The sequence below is a fragment of the Magnolia sinica genome, chromosome 16 (assembly GCF_029962835.1).
Source record: "Magnolia sinica isolate HGM2019 chromosome 16, MsV1, whole genome shotgun sequence".
Taxonomy (NCBI): domain Eukaryota; kingdom Viridiplantae; phylum Streptophyta; class Magnoliopsida; order Magnoliales; family Magnoliaceae; genus Magnolia; species Magnolia sinica.
This window is the reverse complement of record NC_080588.1, coordinates 30,318,626-30,340,000: the sequence shown is the minus strand read 5'-3', so window position 1 is coordinate 30,340,000 and position 21,375 is coordinate 30,318,626. Positions and strand designations below refer to the sequence as shown.

At 39.6% G+C, this 21,375-nt stretch overlaps 1 protein-coding gene and 1 long non-coding RNA gene across 3 annotated transcripts in view; both read right to left on the bottom strand.

Annotated features, from left to right (window-relative positions):
- LOC131229045 (alpha-1,4 glucan phosphorylase L isozyme, chloroplastic/amyloplastic) overlaps positions 1 to 21,375 on the bottom strand; it is a 92,255-nt gene that overhangs the window by 16,837 nt on the left and 54,043 nt on the right. The window contains exons 13-14 of one of the 2 annotated variants that reach the window (XM_058224906.1): positions 4,993 to 5,179; positions 4,632 to 4,832 (exon numbers count right to left, since the gene is read on the bottom strand). In XM_058224906.1, the coding sequence (XP_058080889.1) occupies positions 4,632 to 4,832; positions 4,993 to 5,179 (388 nt within the window). Of the gene's footprint in view, positions 1 to 4,631; positions 4,833 to 4,992; positions 5,180 to 21,375 lie in introns of those variants that run through there. The other variant, XR_009163143.1, reaches the window with a different exon arrangement.
- Positions 13,142 to 19,804, bottom strand: LOC131229046 (uncharacterized). The gene is made up of 3 exons (XR_009163144.1): positions 18,505 to 19,804; positions 18,342 to 18,408; positions 13,142 to 13,563 (listed from the first exon to the last, which is right to left on the bottom strand). It is a non-coding gene; the product is annotated as an uncharacterized LOC131229046 (long non-coding RNA).

Sequence of the window (21,375 nt, the reverse complement as noted above, 5' to 3'; positions counted from 1 at the left end):
TGCTTATAATAAACTTGGTAACCGCTTAACTGAATTACTTATTAAACTCTATTCGAATTCTATTGTCTATCGTCGTGAACTGTAGCTGGCCCTTGTATCAACTGAACATCAAAAATGCATTTCTGCAAGGGGATATTCACGAAGAAATATACATGGTCCTTCCTTCTGGTTTTCGACCTAAGAGGGGGACTAGAAAAGCTCGACAACACAATTTCCAACATCAGATTTAAAAGTACCTTCGACCATTCTATGTTTGTAAAACGTATGGATGGCAACATGACGATTCTAATTGTTGATGTTGACGATATTATTCTAATTGATACAAGTACAACTGAGATTGATAATATTAAGAAAATCTTGGCCTCATCATTTGAGATGAAAATTTTAAGGCTACTATGGAATTAAAGTTGCTCGCTCAAAACATGGAATTTTCTTATCCCAACATAAGTATGTTCTAGATCTTCTTTCTGAGGCTAGATTACTTGGGGTTCGCCCAGTAGACATACCTATTTAAGTAAACATAAGTTGCATAAGTGAAATCAAATGAAATTGATGATCCAAACATGTATGCAAGCTAGTGGGTCACCCAACTTATTTCAATTTTACTCGTCCAAACATCTCTTATGATGTTGGAATTGTAAGTCAGTTTAAGCAATGATCTTGCCATCATCATCTTGAAGCAGTCTATCGAATTCTTTGTTATTTAAAAGTTGCACCTAGGTGAGGTCTTCTCGATTCAAATCATGGTCATTTGAATATTAGCAGATTTTGTGATGTTGATGTGATTGATTCTTCCTTTGATCAGCATTTTGCTACAGGGTAATGCACGTTCGAAGGAGGAAATATGGTTATTTGGAAAAGCAAGAAGCAATCTATTAGAGTCAAGCTTGGCATGAATGATATCCATGCACCAGCTTAAGGGGGAGTGTTAATGTACACAGTTTCGTATACTCCTATAATGCACTGTATACTCCTAGTGCACTATATCCTATATACTCCAGCAATGCACTATACCCTTTTGCTTCTTTTGTTCTTATCTTTTGCTAAAAGTGATTAGGTTAGGAGTCTTAATTGTGATTAGGTTAGGATTCCTCTCCATCTTATCTTTTGTAAAACCAATTTACTATAAATACATTGCTAAGAGGGAGGAGAGACAAAAGAGCTCCCCCACATCTCCTCTCTCCTCTCTTTTCTTCCATCTTATATACACTAACCATATGATCAATAGCCCCAATAAAATGGAATAAAAATTGTTTGAAATCAACATTTTGAGCCACTTATTTATCAAGGCTCATCATGTATCGTTTATGCTTATAAAGAATCACTTTTACCAGAGTGCAAGCATGTGCATGTGACTATATATATCATCAACAACTTCACATGATCATATTTGAATATAGAAATGATCATCCATAACGTTTGCCTCTTTGCAATACATGTTGAAGGCAATAATGATTTTTATCGTATTGTACTTGAGGAGTTCAAGTTTGTCACCTAACAGTCATGTCCCTTCTCTCCATATGCACCCTACGTGCCAATTTATGAGTACATATGATACTAGTTTTTGGTTTTCATATGCTTGACTAACACATACATACATAAACATCCTAAAGGCACCATTTACTTGCATCAGGCAAACAATAAAATAAAAGGCATAGATAAACATAGCTACAAGCATGAAGGCATGTAAATGCACACATGCCCACATGTACAGATGCATGCAATACACACACACACACACACACACACACACACACACAGAGTGTTTGAATTGTCGACGAGAAATCGACAATATCGGCGATATTAACGGTGTCGCTGAACCAGCGATACCGAAACCCCAAGTTTTCGTTTCTCTTCCAAATGTCAACGAAATATCGGCAATATTTTGGATTTTATCGAAAAAATAGCTATCGTTCTCCTTATTATTGAAATAAATATAAAAAATATATACAAAAAAGATCTCTTACCTTCTTTTTCTCCCGATCTACCCGCGGAAGTGGATTTCGGCTAGATTTAGTGGGCTAATCGCTATTGATAGTTCTGAATTTTCCGATATAAGAAAACCCTTTTAAAAAACCTTTTTGTTTTCTTCAAAGAAAGAGATTTGAAAGAGAACTTGATTTCACCGAGATTTATGGAGATTTCGATTCAGATTTGAAAAAGAAAAAGATAAATTTCTAGAAAGATTTTTTACAGAAGATGAGACTGATTGCGATTTTCCGGAGAAGAGAGAATTTCGTAAAAACGAAATCTCTCTCGCGTCCGGGAGGGGATTAGCTACTGACGGGTTGAGTATACTCATAGGTTGAGTAGCGAGACTAGCTACTGAAGTGACGTCGGTAAGTTCCGTGGGCCCCACCATGATGTATGTTTTGCATCCACACCTTCCATCCATTTGGAGAGATCATTTTAGGGGAATATCCAAAGAACGAGTTAAATCCAAAGCTCTAGTGGACCCCAACACAGAAAACAGTGGGACAGTGACACCCACCGTTAAAAACTTCTAAAGGCCACAAAAGTTTTAGATTAAGCTGATATTTGTGTTTTCCCTTATTTAATGTCTTTTTTAACTTTTGAACAGGTTGGATTTCAAATAAACATTATGATGGGCCTTAAGATAGTTTCAACAGTGGGAACCACTCTCCCCGTTGTTTTCTTTGGTGGGGTCCACAACAGATTTTTATTTGATTCATTCTTTGGTTCATACCCTAAAATGATATCTAAAAATGGATGGACGTTGTGGATATAACATATACATCATAGTGGGGCCACAGAACTTGGTGACGTCACTTCAGTAGCCGACTCGCTACTCAACTTGTTAGTATCTATCTAATCCGCATCCTCTCACACCAACTGTATAGCTACTGTATACGTAAGCAAGTTCTGTGGGTCTGATCACAAGGTATTTGTTATATCAAAACCGTCCATCAATTTGGCGAGCTCTCTTAAGGCTTGAGACAAAAAATAAGACAAATCTAACTATCAAGTGAACCACACTGCAAAAAGTAGTGGGAGATTGAACGTCTATCATTGAAACCCTTTTTCGGGTCACAGAAGTTTTGGATCAATATGAAATTTGTTTTTCCTCTTCATTTAGTCTTTGTGACCTTATGAACAAATTGGATGGAAAATAAACGTTATGGTGGGCCCTACGAATATTTTAACGATGAAAATCATTATCTCTGTTGCTATTTGTGGTGTGGTCTAGATGATCTTTGGACATGATTCATTTTTTGGATAATGCTCTAAAATGATCTCTAAAAATAGATGAACGATGTAGATATAATAAATACATCACTGTGGGGCCCATGTAACTTTGATCTCCTTTGAACCGTTCGTACAACTTGGAGCTCGAGCAGCGTCAATGCATGTCTTCGCACGACACGTACCTGCAGCGGCTATATAGCTAGTGTGCGGTACACCAGCCAATCCGCTTCCAGTTTTAAGGGAATGGAATCAGCTTCCAATTTAATGGTGGGTTTTAATCGCTGTTGTTTCCTTTGATGTGGTCCACTTGAGATTTGGAACTACCTCATTTTTTGGACCATGTACTAAAATGATATGCTGAAATGGATTAATGGAGTTGATTTCTCGCATATATCATGGTGGGCCCACGGAACACTCTCTAGTAGCCACCACGTTATTCACAGCATGATAAAACACATGCCATACAGTGGGTACCACAAAGTCCTTACACCACCTGGAGGACTTGATTAGGCTAGTGACGTTGCCATTGTCAAGATGGCTAGTGGTTGGTGCTATATGGGCCTAATCATGATGTATTTATTTGATCTACGCTATCCATCTATTTTTTTCAGATCATTTTAGATCTTGATCCAAAACGTTAGGCATATATAACTCTCAGGTGGACCACACCACAAGAAATAGTAGCAATTGAATGTCCACCATTAAAAACCTCCCAGGGTTCAATGTAATGTTTATTTGACATCCAACCCGTTGATTAGGTTATACAAACTAGTTTGATACAAAATTTGTGGCCCTTGAGAAGTTTTTAATGGCGTGCATTCAATCAACACTGTCCTGTGATGTGGTTCACTTGAGATTTGGATCTATCTATTTTTTGGGCTTATACCATAAAATGATCTGGAAAATTGAATGGATGCGTCAATATGTCAAACAAGTGCCATATCCAAGCCATCAACACCAAGTATACCAATATATAGATTCCATGTCCCAAGAAAGGTGTACTGTTTTAGTTCATTAACTTTTACATGTCCTAATTATTATATGTTAGCTGCATTTATATTATATGAACTCATTGTGATTACAATTGGAGCGATTTCTTATGGCAGCGTATGCTTTTTGGGTCCCATTAAATGAAAACTTATTATTTAATGCATTTTTTTTTGTAATTTTTTTATTCCTAAATATGCAAATATGTGTATTTAGGCATGCCCTCAAGTTTTACTGAAAAATTCCATCATTTTCCCCATTATTCGCCTCTTTCTTTTTTTCGCATTTCCGGTTATCGGCGATATTATCGGCGATAATAATAATATATCTTTATCTCCAGTCAGCGAAACTTGTAGCAATACCGACAACTCGAACACTGTATATATATATATATATGTGTGTGTGTGTGTGTGTGTGTGGAAATGTATCACAATTACCTTTTGGTCTCGGTATGCCTCATCAACCTTCTCTTGGCATTCAATGTAACTAGGAAAGTCCTTGCCAACGAGGAAATAATCTGCACGGCCATAACCTTCATTCCCTTCCAAGGATCCCATCAACTCATCATAATTGTATGTTCCAAAAATGCCACTTCGGACAAATTTCTTGACCTCTTCAAATCGAGGGTCAGGCACAAACTGCATTTTGAGAACAGAAATTCAGATTATACAAAAGAAATTTTAGCAAAATGAATAAAAGAAGAAAATACGACTTACTTACCAATATAGGGGGACATTTTCTTTATTTGTACACCATTCAAAACCAAGAAAAAATAAAATAAAATTTACATGCATATACCTTGCCCTCCGCTCTTTCTTTCCTGAGCCCTGCAATCTCATGAGCTTGAGCGCCAAATAGGAAGAAGTTTTCTTCTCCAACCTCTTGTCTTATTTCAACGTTGGCCCCATCCAATGTCCCAATCAAAACACAACCGTTCATTGAAAATTTCATGTTGCTTGTTCCACTTGCCTCCATCCCAGCAGTGCTAACAAAAAGAATTAAAACAAGTGGACAGAGGGAAAATGTTCAGTTTCAAGGCCAAAGGACATGAAATGTTTTAGGAAATGCCCTTACAGCATCTAGAGTACTTGCAGAGGAATTGTTGGGTCCTGATGCATCAGGACCTGAATAATGTGTTCACAGAACCCGGCCCATATAGACAGCCCATGGCCTGGTGATCTAGACTGTTGATCTGATGGGAGATCCTAGCCCTTCAGTCAGTGACCTACAAATAAGCGGTTAAGAAAAGAATACGGCAAACTCTGGAAATCAGGCTGAAGATTGGCTAGTATGACCTTATAAGATGGGAAGTTTCAGTAGTTTTCCCCCACCCACCATGGGGCCCATTATATTGACAGTCTGGACGACCAGCACCATCTGTGTATCAGGATCCAATGAACAAATTAGCATCATAAAGCTTTAGTAGGGCATAAGATTTGAAACTAAAAAATTTTGGACTCAAAGGTGCTATCACTTGACTTGGAGCTCAGTCCAGTGATCATTCAAGCTTTTAGGTGAAAAAGTTGCACTGCAGTCACAAGTTTCTCAAGTTAGCAATCAATTGATTTTTGAGTTTGAGGATTACTTGACCAAGCCTGAGCCTTGATCCCATTGAGTCAACCCAAAAATTAGTTCAATCACTTGATCCACTTTATATATCTTTCCTTACGGAAAATAATTAATATTTAAATTAGATAACACCATGACCTACAGAAAAACCGACTTAAATTCAAGGATGAAATTGCCTCTATGGCACAGAATTATGGTGTATAACATGGTTAAAAGTCTCAGTGACTCGGACCAATTCATTCAGTCCTGAGTGGAGTACAACCCGGAAAACTCGGGGGAGTTGTCCTCTGTGGGGTCCACCATGATGTATATGTTACATCCACTCTATCCATCAAGTGTGCTCCACAATCATAGGCCTTGGAGCCAAAAATTAGTAAGATAGACAACTTAGGCAGGCAACACCACAGGGAACAACGGGAATTTTACGCCAACGGCCAGCCAAAGGTCTATATGTGGGGCCACCACGGCATGTATTTTTCATCAAACCTGTTCATCAGGTATGGCTCCTAAGGTGAGGTAAGATTAAAAATCAAAAATTAAAAATTAAAAAATAATAATAATAATAATAATAAATCAGCCCTATCCAGAACTCAAGTGGGCCACACTGCATGAACTTACATATTGCCATAAGTGTGGCCCATCTAAGTTTTTTATCAGTCTGATATTATTTCACATAGAAAACATGGTGGGCCCCATTTGGGTGTTTTACACATTGCATAAAATAGGTGTTGTAGATTATTCTGTTTCCCCAAAAAAGAGTTGTTTGATACTCTGGCAGCATATGACGCTTTATACTTAGGTATTAGAACTTGTACACGTGTAACATTGCATAGATTAAGTTAAAATAAACCAAGTAAATTGCATAAGCTACTTTCTTCAGGTCACAGTCCCAAATTCAGATTCGTTGAACAATTCTAACCACTGATTCATGGACACTTGTTTGTTGAAATAGGACCACTGGGTGGTTTTCATTTTAACCGTCCAATAAATGTCCACCGATGTAATATTCAAATAATTATATAATACAAATTTTTGTACTACAAAAGCAGAGAGAGAGAGAGAGAGAGAGAGAGAGAGAGAGAGAGAGCAGAAGACACGTAGTTTACCAAAAAAGAAGAAGAAGAAGAAGAAGAAGAAGACATGTAGTTACTGGGGAAAGAAGACAAGTAGTTACTTAGGGGAGATGAGTCGACTAGGGTTGACTTGGCCAAACTCGTTTGAGTCGCCCAGGTCGCACACAACTCGGACAAGTGTTTCCGGTTCGACCCAAGTCACCCCTGGTAACATTGAATCGTGGGGTTGAACCAGATCGCTTCAGTAAAAATCTGAGGCAACTCATCCGAGTTGCCCCCAACTCGGACGAACCTTAAAACCATGGTGTAAAAAGAACAGCTAGAGAATTTTTTTTTTTTTTTTAAAAAAAACAAAAAGTTTAGGCCAAACTACTCTTTTCATTTCATATAACAAAAAAATAGATATACAAATAATTAACTCTTACAAGCCCAACAGTTAGGATGTACATAGGAAAACCAAATCCATTGGGAGATCTACAACTGATTTATTTAGATCGTAGCCCTTCATCTACCATATGCGTTTTAGCGCCCCCCCCCCCCCCCCCAGGGTTTTTTTTTTTTTTTTTTTTTAGGGGTTGGGGGGGGGGGGGGGGGGGGGTGCGGTTAGGATGTTAGATAGATTATACAGCTGTATATATAGTCAAATAGTAGATCCCATATTATCTCCTAAGATATGTTAAGAGTGTATATCTGTAAGCTTATTACCAAGGGAATATACATACAATTCACCACAATGTAGTTCCTAAAGTAATCACCGGTGTATGGAGGGCAAAACCTCCATTCATGCCCCTTTGGAGGACTGCCTGAAGCGGTGGATACCCCGACACCAGAAAAATAGACCACATGGGCATTCCACAACACTGCAGATGATGGGGAATCGCTGCTCTTCCTGGCCGCCTTGCGGCAGGACCCAAAAGGGCAGACCAGGCCCCGACTCATGGTAAAACCATGGGGGCAACATAGCAACTTGTCACCAAGGAATGCCAAATCGGTTACGTATCGGCCGATACGGCCGATACGTAACGGTAACGGTACGCACCGTTACCCAATTCGGGGCCGTATCGGCCGATACCAATTTTTGTACCCGTATCGGCCGATACGGGCCCGATACGGGCGTAACGGCCGATACGGGCGTAACAGTCACCCGTAACGGTCAGCCCCGTAACGGTCGAAAAACGGCCATTTTTATTTTGCATTTTAAGGTCCGTTTTTGATGTTTTTTCGAAACTTCTTGCTTCCAAACTCCTTCTCACTCCTTCTACTGCTAATTTCGACCAACCTTGGCTGGATATTTGAGGAAAAAACACATTATATTGGCGGATTTTGTTGAATCAAAGCTTGGTGGGCCATTTTTCATAAATTTATCAAAAATAGGTATTTATACTTTTTTTAATATGTTTTGCTGTTTTAATTATCTCATATGATGTGTTAATCATAGTAGAACATGTTAATATCCATTTTACAGATTTGGGGTGCCATTTAATATTTTTTTAATATTTTTTCTATTTACGCATGAATTTTGCCCCTTTTTTTTAAAATTCAAAAAATCAATTTTTAATGATTGTTTTGCTGTTTTAATCACTCCATATGATGTGTTAATCATAGTAGAACATGTTAATGTGCATTTTACAGATTTGGGGACCCATTTTATATTTTTTAAATATTTTTTTCTATTTACGCATGAATTTTGCCCCTTTTTTTTAAAATTCAAAAAATCAATTTTTAATGATTGTTTTGCTGTTTTAATCACTCCATATGATGTGTTAATCATAGTAGAACATGTTAATGTGCATTTTACAGATTTGGGGTCCCATTTTATATTTTTAAATATTTTTTTCTATTAACGCATCAATTTTGCCCCTTTTTTTAAAATTCGAAAAATCAATTTTTAATGATTGTTTTGCTGTTTTAATCACTCCATATGATGTGTTAATCATAGTAGAACATGTTAATGTGCATTTTACAGATTTGGGGACCCATTTTATATTTTTAAAATATTTTTTTCTATTTACGCATGAATTTTGCCCCTTTTTTTTAAAATTCGAAAAATCAATTTTTAATGATTGTTTTGCTGTTTTAATCACTCCATATGATGTGTTAATCATAGTAGAACATGTTAATGTGCATTTTACAGATTTGGGGTCCCATTTTATATTTTTTAAATATTTTTTTCTATTTACGCATGAATTTTGCCCCTTTTTTTTAAAATTCGAAAAATCAATTTTTAATGGTTGTATTACTGTTTTAATCATGCCATATGATGTGTTAATCATGGTAGAATATGTTAATGTGCATTTTACAGATTTGGGGTGTCATTTTATAATTTTTTTCTATTTTCGAATTAGTGACTTTATGTTTTTATTTGCTTATATTGGACAGGTTTTGCCTTGGAGCTTCTTAGGGTTTAGTTAGAATATAAAATCATCTTTATTAACATAGGTCATACACAGATACACTCATACTCAAATCTAATTATCTAGTGTCTACCTAAGCCTAAAGAAATGTCTGGATCTGGCCAACAACAAGTAAGTGATGATATTGGATGGCAACATTGTGAGAGGGTTGGTGGTACTAGGCACCAAATGAAGTGCAAGTATTGTGATAGACTAGTGACTGGTGGAATTACCCGTCTCAAACAACATTTGGCACATCGAAAAGGTCAAGTTGCGCCATGTAGTAGAGTACCGAAAGAGATAATGCTTTTAATGCAAGCTAGTCTGGATGAGTCGAAGGGTAAACGTGCTGCTGTACACAAGAAGAAAGATGATGTTTTGGACGCAGCTCGACAGGAGGTGTTTGGTCCTGAATATATGGGCATTTGTAATGAAGATATTATTGATTCTGACAAAGATTCAGATCGAGAATTAACTATAGCTAGAAGAGAGCTTGCGTCTAGCTCGTGAAGAGGAAGAACGTCGTCGCATGTTTGGCACGCATGGGTCAGTGCGTGATACCAGAGGAGGGGTGCAATGGGAGTGGAACTGGAAGTGCTTCTGCAGGTGGGGGTGGGGGTGGGAGTGGGGGGGGGTAGGTTTGGTGGGTTACGACGTATGTTTGGGAGCCGACGACAGACATCTTCACATGATGCCCCTATACGTTTGGATGAAGAAGTAAATGAGCCTAGAAGACCCTCTATTGATCCAATCCTATTTAGGAAAGAATCAACTAAACAAAAGAAGATAAAACAAATGTGGAGTAGAAAATCAGTTGAGACAATAGGTAGAGCAGCAGCAAAGTTATTTATACATGCCAACATACCTCCTAACGCAGCCAATTCTCCATATTGGCAGGTGGTAATTGATGCAGTAGCAGAAGCAAGTGAATGAATAAAAGCTCCCACGGCTAAGGAGATTAGGGGGAAATGGACAGATGCAGAGTATACGGATGTGAAAGCATACGTGGCTACCTTTAAACCTGTATGGCAAGCCAGAGGATGCACAATCATGTGTGATGGTTGGACTGGCCCAACCAGACGCAGCATGATCAACTTCATGGTATACTGCCACTTAGGAACTATATACCACAAGTCAATTGATGCCTCAGAGGCAACCAAAAATTCTACTTATATTAATGAACTAATGGATAAAGTTGTGGACGAGATTGGAGAGGAGAATATAGTGCAGTTATGACAGATAATGAAGCAACATATAAGCTTGCGGGACATATGTTGATGGATAAGAGAAAACATCTTTTTGGTCACCATGTGCTGCCCATTGTATTGATCTTATATTGGAAGATATTGGGAAGAAGAAGAATGTTAAGGAAATGGTTGAAAGGGCAAGGGAAGTGACGACGTTTATTTACAACCATAATCAAGTAGTTGCAATAATGAGAAAGTTTACGAAAGGACGAGAGTTGTTGAGGCCTGCGGCGACTAGATTCGCAACAAACTTTATAGCATTAGAGAGTTTATTCCAGCATAGAGAAGAGTTGAGTGAGATGTTCGCTTCCCGAGAATGGCTCAACACAAAACATGGGAAGAAGACATCAGGAATACCGGTTGAAGTTGTGAACACCATACGGGACAACAAATATTGGAAGAAGGTCAAGGCGATCCTAAAGGTGATGGAGCCACTAATGAGGGTACTCCGTCTTGTTGAATCCGATGAAGCACCTACCATGGGCTTCATATATGATGCCATGGATAAGGTAAAGCTTGCAATTCAACGTGATTGTAGAAGTTGGCAGACTTATTGGAAGATGATCGACAAGAGATGGACAAACCAACTCCATCACGATCTTCATGCAAGTTACTACCTAAATCCTAGGTATAGATATGCCCAATCATTTGTTGCGGATGATGAAGTTCGTGTCGGGCTAAAAATGTGATAAAGAGATTAGAGCGACTTAGATCTGCAAATAAAGGCATTAAATGAATTAGATACATTTGGAAATCGCCTTGGTAGCTTTGGAGATGCTCTTGCACATGCAATATCTAGATTGCAACCGGCCGAATGGTGGATTAATTTCGGAGAGAGTACGAAGGCTCTCCAAAAATTGCAGTAGAAATTTTTGAGCCAGACAACATCTTCCTCTAGCTGCGAAAGGAATTGGAGTTGTTTTGCGCTCATTCATTCAAAGAATAGGAATAGATTGCAGACTAGAACATTAGATAGACTTGTCTTCATGCACTACAATATAAAACTAAGAATGCGACGACATCATAGGAGCATTACAGCTGCTGATGACGGAGACTACTGTCCAATAAACTTGGATAATATTTATGATGAGGATGACCCACTTCTACCTTGGTTGGAAACAAGGGAAAAACAAATTGAAGAGGATAGTGAAGAATTGGAAATTGATGACCCAGAAATACGCAGAGCGCAACAAGAGAGTCGTGCAGATGTGTTGGACCCAGTAAGAGGGGCAGCGTTTATGCCACGTACAGATACGGCTCAAGATCAACAAAAGAGTACGAGCAGTGGTAGCGTGACCGTGTCGGATGAAGACGATGACCCCCCTGCCCCTGGTGCTGGCACTTCTGGTGTTGCTCAGTGCCCTATACAGCCGTCTACAAATCACGATGTCGATGAACAGCGACGAGGTGGTACACGAGGTCGGACTTATGAATGTACCGAGTCACGATACAGCCAGCAGGAGGTGGGTACATCTAGTGGTGCACCGGTTCGAGAGGTTCGGAACATCAGCAGGCTCATGGTCTTGGTTATTATGATGGATATTCTTATGGTGAATTGAATTATGATGGTTATACTGAGCCTGTTCCATCACATTCATGTTAGAGTAGCCCCCCTGATCAATATCCATATGATTATAGATATCCAGATCCAAATCCAAGTTACTCATCACAGCAGACGCACTCTCAATCTCAAGATTCTCAACAGCCTGAGTATGGGCACCAGTATGGCTATTCGACGAGCACTGGTGGATATCCTTATTCCGGGTCAGAGTCGTTGCCTAGTCAGGATCAGTCATCCTCTAGTTTCGTTGATCTAGTATTTCCTTCTGGCACTGGATATTATGGATATGTAGCACCTACACCTATTGGACAGCCTCAGCCTGATGGTGACGATGACGATGATGTGGAGGTCGAGCAACCACAAAAAAGCAGATTTTCATTTTGGTGGTGACTTGTGATTGTGACTTGTGAGTATATATTTGTGTTAAGGTAAGTATTTATTACAGCAGACAGCTCACAACAGTATTATTGCAAGAAGCCATGCACACACTTGACACTGCCGAACTTGTATTTAAAATAGCTCCCCTGACAACCAATCAAGTAATCCTTAATCAAGTTGCAGGGGAGTATATCAGACACTACTAATTATTTTTTTTAATATTCTTGACTTGAGGATGGATGACAGGTCATAGACAGGAATTACACTATCACAGTCATGTGCATGGTGCACCACACTGCACAGGACCACAGGTATGTTCGAGAAATTCCTCAAAAATAATTGCAAACACCTGATGTAAGATATTTTCATTTTACATTCATTCTAATATATCTATCATTGATAGTAGATAGTTAGAAAATTAAATATATGATCAAATTCAGGTTATCTGGTTCATAAATTCATCAGACAGTCCGATACAACTTCTCACCAAAGAGTGGACCGTTACACCACCATAAACATGTTCCAAATTATAAATGAATGCATATTTGGAATGCTTAGAATATTCTGGATTTAATCCATATTTTTTCATATTTTTTTGGCAAAAAAAAAATTTTGCGCCGTTACGGGCCGTTACGCCCCCGTATCACCGTTACGCCCCCGTATCCGTATCGGTTTTGGAGGACACCGTTACGCCAACCGATACCGATACGGGATACCTTGCTTGTCACAGATTAACAAGACCAGGTCGATATTCCTGAAGTCCCTCATTTGGAGAGGAATTTTGGGTGGCACGCACCCCAAAATCAGGATGATTTTGGACCAAACCAGTTTTTAATGTGCCAAGGCTTTCTAATCGGACTTGTCGGTGCACAAAGCCCTTAAAAAAATAAAATAAAAAATAAAAAATAAAAACCTAATCAATACGCCACAAGCCCCAGGATTGATGGAATGCATCAAGCTAGGCCCTTAAAACACCAAGGATCATAACACATCACCACACTAGCTAAAGTCCAAGGCAGCCCACTAAGTGTTGGCACTCACTCTAGCCTCTTTTCCAAGTAGCCCTTTTCCACCATGGCAACTGCACTTTGGTTGTCCAAGTAGTCCTTTCCAAGAATGATGGATGCACTCTGATTGTCCAAGTAGCCCTCTTGATGTAGGACATGAAATTCAGATATGATGTGCAAGATTTCAGGCTTAAGATCACGTTAGTTCATAAACAATTACACAAATTCCATATCCCACATGAAAGTCCAAACATTCAATTAAGGGGAATCTATGCGAGTCCAGGCCTACACATGATAGGGCTGGATCAATAAAAATTATGAACCAAACGATACTCAAAGATAAAAAATAATCATCCACACATGCATAGTAATCAGTCCCTAATCCAAGGGATTCAGAAATTCTAATTCGGGGAACCCTAGAGTGAGAAAAGGAGCATAAAATTGGAGATTTGAGTAATTTAGGGTTAGGTTTAGGGATTTTGGGTGAAAGCGGAGTGAAAGAGAGAAGAGAGACGAACCAGAGAAATACCACACAAGTGGACAACAACAATGGCCCAGACGCACGTGCGTGTGATCACGGCCGCACGTCTGTGGGACCTACTATTCAGAAAAAGGCCACCTTGGCCCTGGTCGGCCAGGGATGGACTCCAAACCTCCCAAATCTTAACTCGATCCGATGTACGGTTTGTGCGTGGTGATCCGCCGAAGTTTCAACCCTCCTGTAGGGCCAGAATCTGAAATTCCGATGTGAGGAGGAGAATTGCTGCAATAGATAATTGATTTGACGTGTAGATGATGGGGTAAGGTGAGAAAAAGGGATGGTAGAAGATCGGTAGTAGGGATGGCAATGGATGGAGGCGAATTGGGATAGATGTGGCTTTGTACCACGGTAGTTATCCTTCGATGAAGGGATGGCTTCGCACCCAATTAGGCTTCACAATTCAGAGAATAGGAAAACGCAGAATTTTTATTAATCTTTAATCAATTTAAAAAAAAGCTATAAGGGGTGCCTATTTATAAGAAAACCCTATACCCCAAAACTCGCGCCATGTGCGCAACCTATTACTTAGCGATGAAGTAAACCAAAATAAAAACTAATCAAAGAAATCTAAAGCGTCCATAATGTTCTTAAATAACATTAATAAGCAAAACCTAAAAAATGAAATCAATTTGACTAGTGGGCCATGATCATGAGATCCTATGATGGGCTTTTCTTGACTAACGGGCCCACTCTTTTGAATCAGGACTTCGTCTTCTAGGTAGGAGGCCCTCCCTGGATGTCGTCATAGATCCAGATCGACGGTTGGGCCCTCCTTCTGGCGTATGTGCTTGGGGAGGGGGCGTGAGTGTGCATGTGCGCGTGATGTCCCCATCAATTCTCTCCTGCTGCGAAGATTTCGCCACTGGCGAAATAAAACTCCTAAACCGCTCCAAGATGTCAGGATCAAGTCTCTGAAACTCCTCCTCAGTGAGCCACGTGCTATCTGAAGCTGGGCGTGACTTCCATTTAACCAGGTTTTTCTAAAACCTGCCGTCCGACGTTGAAACTATCTGATAGTCCAGAATATCCTCTATTTCCTTTTTGGGTGTGTGAATGTTAGGTATGGGAGGTAGAGGCTGAGAAAATGGGTCAGGAAGGAAAGGTATGGGAGGTATAGGCTGGGAAGATAGGTTGGGACGGGTAGGTATGGGAGGTAGAGGCTGGAAAAGTGGGTTGGGAAGGGTAGGTATGAGACGTAGAGGCTGGGAAAATGGGTCGGGATGAATAGATATGGGAGTTAGAGGCTGGGAGAATGGGTCAGGACGGGTAGGTATGAGACGTAGAGGCTGGAAAAATGGGTCGGAAAAGGTAGGTATGGGAGGTAGAGGCTGGGAAGAAAGGTCAGGAAGAGTGGGTATAGGAGGTAGAGGCTAGGAAAATGGGTTGGGAAGGGGCCATGGTTCGAGGGATAAATATGGGGAAGGAGAACGGGTAGGCGAAGGACCGGATAAAGTATTAGTGGTCCCCTGAAAAGTAACTAGAACCTCTACATTGAATGTGGAACTAATTCCCGTAGAAGGTGGAAGATCTACCTCATACGCATTGAGACCGTTTCGTTTTATAATTTTGAAGGGTCCAGCGCTACGCGCGTGTAACTTAAGAACGGCCCCCGAAGGGTACCGTTCTGGCCAGATGCAGACTATTACAGAGTCCCCAATATTGAATTCTTTGAAACGTTTATGTTGGTTTGCGGAAAATTTGTAATGTTCATTACAAGTAGTGATCTTCTGCCTGATTTCTTAATGCCATGAATGAATGTGATGCGCAAAAGACTCCGCAGGCTCTGACACCCTATGGGACAGTGACATAGGGACAAGATCAATAGGTTTCCTAGGTTTATAAACAGTAACGACTTCATAAGGACTGAGACCTGTGGACCTATCGACAGAACTATTAAACGCAAACTCGGATGTAGGTATTACGGTGTCCCATGTTCTGGTGTGCTCTATATCCCTCCTAGGGGGAGACTCATCCGGTAGATCATCAGGAAAGACATCACGTAACTCATCTATTATCGGAATGGCCTCAGTGGGTAACTCTACACTAGCATCTGGTGCACTCTCTCCAGCAACAAGGCCGCACATGTCGTACCCCTCAAAATAGTGGTCTTGATATCTCTCATGGGGTGGGTGCACGGGTGCACATAATTGATTCCTTCACCAACTCCATTCATTAGTCTATCCACCAAGCCACCTGCCTGAGATGGGACATCTACTCCAATGGTGGGGTTTGTCCTGGCGATGGTCTTTAGTCTGGTAATGCGCACATCAAGTTGTTCTAAGTATTGGTCCATTTCCAAGCGCTTAATCATAAACTCCAACTTTTGAGACAACTTGTTTAGTAACTCTTGCAATTGTTCCATGTTTAGTGTAGGATGCCAACTAAAATTCAACAATATAGTTGTCAAAATATAAGAAATTTATTTATTTATTTATTTTATTTTATTTTTTTTAATTTTTAAAAGAAACAACCTAGTTTCTAAAAACGAAAAAGGAAAGTTTTTAAAACAAGTTAGGAAAGTTTCTAGAAAAAAAAAAAAAGCAACCTAGTTTCTAAAAACGAAAAAGGAAAGTTTCTAAGAAAAACAAATTAGGAAAGTTTCTATAAAAAACAAATTAGGAAAGTTTCTTAAAAAAAAAAATTAGGAAAGTTTCTAAAGAAAAGTAACCTAGTTTCTAAAAACGAAAAAAGAAAGTTTTTAAAAACAAATTAGGAAAGTTTCTAAAGAAACAAATTAGGAAAGCTTCTAAAAAAACAAATTAAAAAGTTTCTTAAAAAAAAAAACCTAGTTTCTAAAGAAAAAGAAAAAGGAAAGTTTCTAAAAATAGAAAGTAAGTTAGTTTCTAAAAAAGAAAAAGGAAAGTAAACTAGTTTTTAAAAAAGAAAAAGGAAAGGAAATTAGTTTCTAAAAACAGATTAAGAAAGTTTCTAAAAAACAGAAAAGGAAAGTTTCTAAACCTAGAAATAGAAAACTAAGTTAATTTCTAAAATAATTCAAATAAAGGGATAACAGAAAATTTCAGCAGCTTATGTTAGGGTTTGTGGACCTCTAAACAGCCATATATGATGAGAATTAATGCGTAATGGACATAAACAACTAAACCCTAAACATGAAATGAATTCCCCTACAAGAACCCTAGGCTTTGATACCAAATTTGATGTAGGACATGAAATTCAGATATGATGTGCAAGATTTCAGGCTTAAGATCACGTTAGTTCATAAACAATTACACAAATTCCATATCCCACATGAAAGTCCAAACATTCAATTAAGGAGAATCTATGCGAGTCTAGGCCTACACATGATAGGGCTGGATCAATAAAAATTATGAACCAAACGATACTCAAAGATAAAAAATAATCATCCACACATGCATAGTAATCAGTCTCTAATCCAAGGGATTCAGAAATTCTAATTCGAGGAACCCTAGAGTGAGAAAAGGAGAATAAAATTGGATATTTGAGTAATTTAGGGTTACGTTTAGGGATTTTGGGTGAAAGCAGAGTGAAAGAGAGGAGAGAGACGAACCAGAGAAGTACCGCACGCATAGACAACAACAATGGCCCAAACGCACGTGCGTGTGATCACGACCGCACGTGTGTGAGGCCCACTATTCAGAAAAAGGCCACCTTGGCCCTGGTCGGCCAGGGATGGACTCCAAAACCCTCAAATCTCAAGTCGATCCGATGTACGGTTTGTGCGTGATGATCCACCGAAGTTTCAGCCCTCCTGTAGGGCCAGATTTTGAAATTCTGATGTGGGGAGGAGAATTGCTGCAATAGATGATTGATTTGAAGTGTAGATGATGGAGTAAGGTGAGAAGAATGGATGGTAGAAGATGGGTAGTAGAGATGACAATGGATGGAGGCGAATCGGGATAGATATGGCTTCGCACCACGGTAGTTAACCCTATGATGAAGAGAGGGCTTCGCACCCAATTAGGCTTCACAACTCAGAGAATAGGAAAACGCAGAATTTTTATTAATCTTCAATCAATTAAAAAAAAAGCTACAAGGGGTGCCTATTTATAAGAGAACACTATACCCTAAAACTCACGCCATGTGCGCAACCTATTACTTGGCTATGAAATAAACCAAAATAAAAATTAATCAAATAAATCTAAAGCGTCCATGATGTTCTAAATAACATTAATAAGCAAAACCTAAAATATGAAATCAATCTGATTAGTGGGCCACGATCATGAGATCCATGATGGGCTTTTCTTGACTAACAGGCCCACTCTTTTGAATCAAAACTTCGTCTTCTAGATAGGAGGCCCTCCCTAGACGTCGTCATCGATCCAGATCGACGGTGGGGCCCTCCTTCTGGCGTACGTGCATAGGGGGGCGGGGTGAGTGCGCGTGATGTCCCCATCACCTCTCCACAGGTCGCTCCTTCCCTCGCTCAAACACAGGATGTGATGTTGGCTTTGACACCATGATAACTCTAAGGACAATATTGTAGAGAATTATAAGTAGATATATGTATATGTACATTTGCGCGCGCGCGTGTCATTAATAATAAGCTCACATATGTACACTCTTAAGGAGAATATTGTAGAGAATTATAAGTAGAAATACGTATGCGTACATTCGTGTGTGTGTGTGTGTGTCATTAATAATAAGCTCACATATGTGCACTCTTAATATATCTTAGGAGATAATCTACTATAATCAAATCTAAGATCTACTATACAATTGTATTTATAACTGGATAATCTATCTACTATCCTAACACTTTGTTCTTAAAACTCACATCCTTCCATACACCTATTTATACATGCTTTTCTTTACATATGCGATGAGGATAACTAGCACAGCATATTTATTCTCTTAACTCTCCTAATAAAGGAGTTTATCCACACTTATTAACACTTGTTAATGCATGCATCAGAGCTCTTGAAAGATATAATGATGACAATTGAATTAAGGGGAGAGAATGACTCGGGGTGGTAGGATTTGTAGCAAGAGAGTGAAAAGTAGAAAGTTGAAAAAGAAATAGTAACAAATTAAATGATAAGATATAGAAAGGTTTCTATAGCACGCTAGTCCAAAAGTAGAAAATAAGAAGAATATCAACAAATTCAAAAAGAGGATATAGGAATGTTACTGTAGCATGCCACTCCAAATGTAGTACACCTAGTTGTAGAAAGCTAGTAAAAACTACTAAACCAATAAAACTGAACATCAACGTCTTTTCGTGGACTTAAAGACATTTATTACACGATTGACACCCCAAATTGACCCAACAATCATCAAATCCAATCATAGCCGACTTTGGGTTGCATCAGTCCCTCTGCTTGGGAACAATTCACCGCCAGGTTCAGATATCCACGCACGTCCACCACAACATGCCCTTATCACACATCAGTTTTGGTCTCCCAGAAGTTGATGATGAAAGCCCACAGATTGGAATATCCTATCTTCATGGAACTCCATATCTTTGCATACTACACTTTCTTCATATTGTGGGCTAAATTTGCCATGATGTCCCTCATCTCACCCTTTAATCTTGAATCATTTGTCCCAATCCATCTAATTAACTCACACCTTGATCCATTGTCTTTTTGTTTGTTGTCTTCATCTATAATATCGTCTTAAATATTCCTTCTAGTGGATGCTGGATTTGTTCTTCGGAATTCATAAATTCCTCACATTTGAGAATGGCATTGAGAATTGGAAGAAATCATCATTATACTCGATTTGTTCTTGTTTCAAATTTTTATACTATGATGAGAATTCTTCATAATTGCTGACTAGGAATTTGGTTCCCCACATTGATTGATTGTCAGGTTCTTCGAGGTCTTTTCAGATTGCATGGTAGTAGAAGCCCTCCAAATATTATTAGACACCTATTTCTAATAGAATTCTTGAGCATAATTCAAGAGCAAGAACCTCTATGTCATCCCCTATTCATTTTAGAACAACTTTGTAACATTTAGCATTAATGAGCTCACAGGTCCTCCAGAGTAGGTCAACACCAAAGCACATGGCCTACAATTATGTGGACCTGATTCTCACTCGTCATCACCTTCCACTCAAAAAGTTTCACCTTATGAGCCAAACAACCTAGGAAGTCCTCAATACTTCCATGCACTCAAGCATTTTGACTTCCATACCAAAGTTGCAGTCATGTACTCCAATTGGCGTCATTTTATCACAGAAATGATCAAATGAAATACCGTAGTAAGATACTGATGAGGGTCAAATATTACATATTAGACCCCAGTTATTACCGGATTTTATGAGCATGATACCGTTTAACGCCCTAATTTAATCGTGTTTGTGATGCAAGGTGACTTTAGGAGCTTGGACTAGAAAAGGGTACTAAAAGCATGGATTTAACGCTCACAAATCACCAGGGTAAGGGACGGACCCCAGGGGACCGAGATCGATGAATTTACACAGCCAAGATCTGAGAAAATTAGGCCACTCACGTTAAACAGGCCCAAAAATCGTCCAAAATGCAAGATCACAGGGTTCCCACCATCCGTTCGGCTCGAAACTTCAGATTTGGCATGAGGACCCTAAATTAACTGTACACGTCGAATTTCAGCTATTGGATCCTTGTAGAAGTGGCCCAACGGACAGATCATCCCATAAATCTCTGATTTGGGGCCCACCTGATATCTGGATATGCTTTAATTTTGGTCTCAACCCCATAAATCAGATGAGGAAGGAGATGGACAGTGCAGATATCTCACACTACATCACTGTGGACCCCACCTCGGGTAGTGTGTACACCAACACATGTATACCGGCTGTGCACCGGACCACTCAAACCGGTCAAACTCGGTTTGACCAAGTCTTCTTCACAAAAACAGAAACATCCGTTTCCTTCTTCCAGCGTTCGCATGGAAATTTGCAGGTGATCATCATGGGCCACCATTGTGGTCCAAATGATGAATCTGGACCGTCCATTAGATTCCCACGGCCCAGCTTACCAAGGCCTAGGTGACGGAATTTGAAGAAATAAAGAGGATGGGATCCCAGCTGTTCAAACGTCGGACGGACGGCAGCGAGAAAAGTCCTGTGGGCCACACCAAAACCAATCCAAAATAGTCCATCCCCGATTGGTTTTTCGAGGCGTATCCAATGGACGAAATGGATTTCTCCGTCGACACTAATCTCGTGCCCCACCAAGCACCAGCGCAAGAAGATTTACACACAACTACATCCAGAAATAGCTCGGCCATTGTGGGCCGATTGTATGCTCTTGGTCTTGATCGGACAGCCAATCTAGACCGTCCAAAACCTTCCCAGGGGGCAGTCGTCCGTCACGAAGGAGTTTGAATGGTTCAAATTCCGAAAGCACCCACTCCATCGTCCCAAAAACGGGGTTGAGTACAAAGGCTTTCGCTGCGCAAAACGGAGACCGACTGCTGTGCATAAACAGCTATTCCACTACTTGC